The sequence below is a fragment of the Austrofundulus limnaeus genome, unplaced genomic scaffold (assembly GCF_001266775.1).
Source record: "Austrofundulus limnaeus strain Quisiro unplaced genomic scaffold, Austrofundulus_limnaeus-1.0 Scaffold194, whole genome shotgun sequence".
Lineage (NCBI taxonomy): Eukaryota > Metazoa > Chordata > Actinopteri > Cyprinodontiformes > Rivulidae > Austrofundulus > Austrofundulus limnaeus.
This window is the reverse complement of record NW_013952596.1, coordinates 629309-636055: the sequence shown is the minus strand read 5'-3', so window position 1 is coordinate 636055 and position 6747 is coordinate 629309. Positions and strand designations below refer to the sequence as shown.

Here is a 6747-nt window from a genome sequence, read left to right as displayed (position 1 = left end):
CACACACACACACACACACACACACACACACACACCTGCGCTGCTCATAAAACCCACGCCTTTTAAAAATGTCCACTACACTCAACATTCCACCACGTCCTAAAAGCAGAAACGCTGACAAAAGTCCAGACATGAGAAGGAAGAGGGACATCCTTGGTTGGACAGTATCAGTGGAGATGATTACAAGACAAATATCAAGTGTAAAATGTGTCTGAGTTGTTGTTGTTATTTTTTTACTCCCAAAACATTTTGTAAACAAAAATCGTAGTTACAAACATACAAAACGACACAAGCAAGCCAGGGGGGATTGAACAATTAGGCTGCATAAAAGTAAAGAGGTTATTAAAATAACATTTTAAAGAAGTCCAAATAAAATCAGGAACTACTAAAATGAGAACAACTTGTTTTTGTGCCTTTTGATTATTAAAGAAATGAACTGAGTGCATTTAATGTGTGAACTCTATCAGCTGACAAGTTTTTTTATGTAAATTTTATAAATGTAAAACTTGACATGGAAGATTAGCAAATTAAATGAGAAACCCTTTAAAATCATTTTTATACTTTGCTAAAAATCAAATAGAACCTGTTTCTAGTTTAACTGGAGGTCAGGAGATATTTGATCACTTAGTTACAGCCTTAATGGAGTGAGGACAGAGCCAGACCAGACGAGTGACAGGTTCTGCAGAGAGATCACAGAAATCTGTCAGATTTTAACCTTTCAAGGTTTTCTTTTCCAGAATAAATCCTGTGGATGTGTTTTAAGGACACTTCTTTTATTAGTGAGAAGATGTGGATGGACGTGGTGGGTGTCCCTTTTTAATTAATTTTAATTTCCTAAAGGTGGCAATCCTAACATCACATCCAAGGTAACATCATGATTTGAGGATCCAGCATTTTTACCAGAAACTGAGGGGGAAAGGTGACAAAGGAACTAATATAAACTTTAGACACAGTTAAAAAAACTTTTCCAACATAAGAAATAACAATGAAACTTTATTTTTAAAACACATTCCAAGTTATTTTAAAATGTCTTACCWTGAGAGAAATCTGTGTGGTTTCCATCCGTTTCATAGTTTTGAGGCTTTTCCCTCCTGTGCATCTCTTTCCTGCAGACTTTCTCTCTTCTTCAGGTGTTTTCTCATCTCTCAGCTGTCCTGCATCCTCGGTCATCGGGCCGTTTGCTTCTCTGTTCTCCCGWCTTGTTTCATCGTCGTCGTTCAGAACGAACGTGACATCTCCAGCCTCGGTCGGCTGTTTGGAAACGTTTTCCCCCTGAAATCTTGGGGAGCTCGGGTCGTCACTGAATGAAGTGGATAAAGTTGCAACAGATGTAGAATTTGTTTCGCTGATGGAGGGTGGTCCGACTGTAGACTGAATGAGCTGTTCACTGCGTGTGACGCTCTGAGGCTGCGGAGGGATGGAAGACGGACACTCCAGTGTTTGATCAGGAGCAGAGCTGAACCCTGATGAGACACCAGCTTTTACTGTCTGTGTAGCAACAGAAACGAAACATTTTTTATTAACGCGAGGATCGTTTTCTCTCTTGTTGTTCATCTCAGCCTGAACTTGTTGATCCTGCATTCTCAGGCCTCTGCTCTTCTGTCTGGTTTCTTCTGCATGAGTCCCATCCTCTGAGGGTTCTCCAACACTCTGCCTACTGTTCAGCAGATCTCCACATTTCACACACCTGTCTTTATCCCTGAAGACAAGATGTCCGATCCCGAGCTGGTAGGCCGCAGCCAGCACATCGTTCTGCTCCTTGCTTCCTCTCACTTCCAGCTTCCCAGAGTACAGGAGGACGACGAGCTTCAACAACGTCTGGGAGCTCACCGTCTGCAGCTGGAGCAGTCGTCTCTGTCCAGATGGAGGAGACGGAGAGGTGGAGAGCCTCAGACACAAGTAAGGGCTGAGAGCTGCAAGGACACAGCTGTGGGTCGGGACTGAGATACCTTCATAAAAAGTGAAAAACTCATCAACWAATGGACGGAATGGGTTGATATATTTCACAARCAGGTTTAGTTTTTCTTTGATGGTCTTACCTTCTGCTTGCAGCAGGGTATCACAGAACTGGGAGCTGTTTTGTTGTCTCTGCAGCCGTTCAACGAGTTGCATCTCATAGCCGGGCCACCAGAACTTTTGCATCTCCATACAGGCACTGTAATTAAAGACATGCATGGAGGGGGAAAAAAAYAGAAAAGAAGCAGAGAAACATGATAATCAGCCAACAAAACATGGAACAAAATGTTGTACCATAAAAAGATGTTCAACTTCACAGCCACTCGACATTTTTAAATCTTTAACAGATTTATTTTTATTGTACACAACTTTCCCATCAATAATTGTGGAAATTCATGCTTTATCAAAACCATATTCATTTTTAATAATTGCTACGTAATGGGCCTGGCAGGTTTATGTTTTCCCTTTTAAGCAGTAATGCAGTCCRCTCATATCTGACCAGCTGAATGAAGCATAACAGTAGTTAAAAACTAAAATAGGCAGAATACTTACTGCTTCACTACAAGACTTTTGATTCTGTTATATTCTATTTTTCTCTCCTATTCATTATTGTGTAAGTACATTTCTTCCTACTATGCCCTACACTGAATCGACTGCCCCTACAATGACAACAAACATCTTAAAGTTCAAGTAGCAAAAKGATATATAAATATTAAAAGTATCAATAGGCTGACTAAAGAATAAAAGAAGCAAAAGGCTTTTGCTATTAGCGCACAGACTTTCAGCTAGCTTATTACCAAAAGGCTAAATTAAAGCATCAAAAAGTTAATTTGAAGCTAAATGTAGCAACAAAACTAAAAGTAGCAGGAAGACGAAAATACAGCAAGTAACCAAAGCAGAAAAAAAAATGCGTAATTGTAATTAAACAATTTGTTTTCACTAGGTAAAACAGTTGTAAATAAAAATAAAATAAACGTCATCGCATGTGTCTAATCTAGCTTTGTTTGGATAAATTTAAAGAGCTTACAATAAAAAACATTAAGCAGAAAAATACATGGAAAAAATAAACAATTATTTTCTTAAATAATGAAAGTATATGTAACACTATCTAAGCATTAATTACTGACATTTAAGGGCTATATTTAACAGATCTGTTGAAAACTGTGTAAAAATATTACACAGCCTTGACTTTGACTCAGCCGCCATCTTTACGCACATTCACGTAAGCACGTTTCCACCGAYATGATTAAACTTTAAACTTTTTGTCAGTTCTGATTAATAAGTTATAGCTAACAGTTTTATCAAAAACTAAAGCTAACTTTAACATAAACACTATGGACTTCGTTCATAATTTGTAGACGATCAATAGTTTAATTCTTTTGACATTAGCAAACTCAAACTGATGCTAATTAACGGCTTCATAGCTACTCACAGTTTTGTTGTCCAAAGAAGCAGCTAAACTTTATTTTTCGCGAACCTTTTTTCCTCCAATAGGCGTTAAACTTTTTGAATTGGGCTCAAATGATTAATTATTGATTATTCTTCATGTTTTCACAAGTGAAAGTAGCGCTTCTCGGCGATGTAGTGACYGACATCTCGCGGTACAGCCAAGTCAGGGTCAACTCCTTACTGTTTCTCCGGCGCACGATCCAGCTGGAAGTGACTGAGTGAGTTTAATGTTTAAAATGGGTGTAAGATGTGTTTTCAATGGGCAGGCGTCAGTATAAACGGAAAATTAGTCTCTAATTAAAAAAACATAAAAATATTAAAATAACAAACGAAATCATCTACCTTTTTAATGCAAGGGTTATTAGTTTGATTCAGAGATTATTTACTAATTTTAAGGCCACATTTGCCATCAACTTTTTTTTTAAATGATAAATTCTCATTGCTTGTGCAGTGTCCTAAGTTCACCAACTCAGGACACTGCAATGTGTGCGGGTGATTAAAAGATGCATACCCCCCAAAAAGGGGATTTTTGTGGGGCGGGTACTTTCTTTAAAAGATTATGTATTTGCTTTTCCTCACTTAAAACTTCGTTTTTTAAACTTGTATTCATTAAAATAAACCCACTCATTAGCAAGTATTTAAAAAAAAACACTTTTTGGATCCCAGTGGAGAAAAGCTGCATGCAGGATTATTATTTTTCCTTTTCATCCATTTTGGACACATTTCATTTACAAAAAATATATAAAACAGTGAAAAATAAGGGGAAAACCAGAAGACCATAGCATTCAGAAATCAGTTTCTCTTTTATTAAAAACATTATTGCTAGGTACGTAATTCAATCATAAATGAGAATGTGCAAGTTTTCAAAAGCCAAGGCAAAGAGATTAAGGTGTAGTTCACAATCTGATTTTTGTTGTTTTACATGACGAATGTGATAAGTTTTTTATTCAGCTAACTTGGTTTGCTTTAAGACATAAACTGAACRTTACAATCAAAACATAAAAACTGATTGCATATGCATTAACCCAGAAAACCCAAAACAATTAACACCAAATCAATAAAATACATAAAACTATTAAAATTAAGAAATATTCTCTTGTAATTATATATAGTTTAAATGTGCTTTTATTCATTTTTCCATGTTTTTTTTATTTTATTTTAGCTAATTATGGTATTTGCCTCTGAACGGTTTTTCTGACACCAACCCTTGCAGTTTTTTTTTTTTTAAGTAAATTCACTCATGAAGRCAATTTCTCTGCTTGGGAAAATAAGGCTTTGTCATTTTTCAACTGGTATAAACAAAATATAAAAACAAAGATAGAAAAGTAAAGATTATGCCCTCATAGTGCTTCTTTTAATATTCCACTGATTATCTACATCTTACGCTGCACTAATGTGGGCAAAACTGAGAAAATATTGGCAGGTAGACCACGGGTTTGTAAAGCATGAAATAAGACAGATTTGATGAGTTTAACCGTAAAATAAAATATATATATTTCTAAAACCTGCTAGCTGCAGTGAAAAGACAATTGAATGTCTTCCAGGTTTTCAGCTCCATCCTGAATATGTGAGGCACTCTAGTTAACCCCGCAGCTAAGACTTTTGTTTTTATTTACACATTCATCAGGTTAAAGGCAAGCAAAAACAATTTAATGCATCCACSGATTCTTGTAGTGTCTCCCAAAAATTACCTCGATAAAGACTGCTTTAAAAAAAGAAAACAAAACTAGGATAATGCTTTTTCTGTGAACTGAGAATGCCTTGGCGATGAGCTGAAAATAAAAGCAGATGATGATACTGGTGTAGCTACCGGGGAACAAAAACCCACTTTTATGACAAACTTGTTTTTGTCATTTGGCACAGGTACGGTGTATAAATGTTTTGGAGTAAAGCAAGTTTAAGAGCAACCACAGCATAAACAACAAAATTTAAAATTTAAATAGAAATTATTGTTGTAGTGTTTAACAAGGAAGGAGCTTTCTTCTAAACAGTGTCATCAACATAAATGTAAAATTTCATCAGAAAGGGTCAGACTCCGATCCTTTAACTGGTTAAAATCCAAAGAGAAGTTCTCAAACAAAGCCTCGGTCCCTGGTTTCTGACGAGCGTTAGTGTTGTAGATCGAGTGGTCATAGTGTCACTAACGGCTGTCCACAGGAAGCTTTAGGTCCACGAGACGATTCGCGTGGTTTCATTCACATGTCCGCTGCGAAGGAGGAATGTAGCACAGACAGAAACAGAGAGAAGAGAGAAGCTATGAGGAGGAGTGAGTGTAAATGTTGGAGTTGAGTCCCGTTGGTAGTGTTGTGGTCCCTTGTGGTGTCAGTTCAGCAGGGGCAGTAAGTGGGGGGAGGCTGTCGTCTCGTGATGCACACKATCAGTTTTTCTGCAAGAAACAAAAAAAAGAAAGGCGAAAGTGTGGAAATTATTTGTGTGAAGCAGCTGATGGGAGGTGATCATGCTTTGAAATTCAGACCAAGAAAAAAAGACAACTATGAGTTAAAAATACTCATCATAATCATGGACCTTTTCACAGATGYTCATGCTTAAAGACAGTATTTTGCTACCTCCAGTTCAAGATAAACTTAATCTAAACCATGTTTCATCTGTGCTCTGCAGTTATTCAGACAATAACTTCCTGTAAAACTAATTTATAAATACATGCATATAAAAGTAAACAGAAAAGGACCAAAAGCCTCAATCTGAATGCAGACCTTGAATACAGGAAGTAGCTATGAAGGTGGGCACAGGGTGGGTTAGCTTGTCCGGTTCCGCCACATTTGTTTACCTACAGCCAGCCGAATGTAGGTCAATCACATCACTCAAGATGTATTTTCTGATTTATCAGGTGCTTTGTTTACGTTGACTGCGTACTAGGGCTGAACGATTAATCACATTTGYGATAATCTCGCGATATGTTAAAACGAGATTTTCACAGGCTGCGATTTGACTGGTCACGTGACTTGGGAGTGAGCCAAGCAGAGCAGTGTTGCCAGCTTCTTCTTCTTTTTTTTTTCAAAAAGAGACTAGCGACAAATCTGGTGAGTTTTCCCGGTGTTTTTGAAGACTTTTAGAAGCTTTGACGACAGTACTTTTCTCCTTTTAACCTCCTTTCCTCCACAAGCAGTGAGCCCCTCCCCCTTCCTAAAGCGGTCCGACTGAAGCCTCGTGCAGCATCACACACACACACACACACACCTCCTTTCCTCCACAAGCAGTGAGCCCCTCCCCCTTCCTAAAGCGGTCCGACTGAAGCCTCGTGCAGCATCACACACACACACACACACACACACACTCACACACACACACACACACACACACACCTGGCTGCAGTCAGCTGAG

The 6747-nt window shown here is 38.0% G+C and overlaps 2 protein-coding genes across 13 annotated transcripts in view; both read right to left on the bottom strand.

Moving 5' to 3' along the window:
* Positions 1-2155, bottom strand: part of LOC106524617 (uncharacterized) — a gene marked incomplete at its 5' end in the record, with an annotated part of 7740 nt that extends 5585 nt beyond the window's left edge. The window contains 2 exon segments of the mRNA XM_014018486.1: positions 1036-1949; positions 2040-2155. Of these exon segments, the coding sequence (XP_013873940.1) occupies positions 1036-1949; positions 2040-2148 (1023 nt within the window).
* A 2029-nt stretch (positions 2156-4184) lies between these two features.
* ctnnd1 (catenin (cadherin-associated protein), delta 1) overlaps positions 4185-6747 on the bottom strand; it is a 31990-nt gene continuing 29427 nt past the window's right edge. For 11 of the 12 annotated variants that reach the window (XM_014018487.1, XM_014018490.1, XM_014018492.1 and 8 more), the window contains one exon: positions 4185-5791. In XM_014018487.1, coding sequence (XP_013873941.1) covers positions 5733-5791 — 59 coding nt within the window. In that variant the 3' untranslated portion in view covers positions 4185-5732. The remainder of the gene's footprint in view (positions 5792-6747) is intronic. The other variant, XM_014018493.1, reaches the window with a different exon arrangement.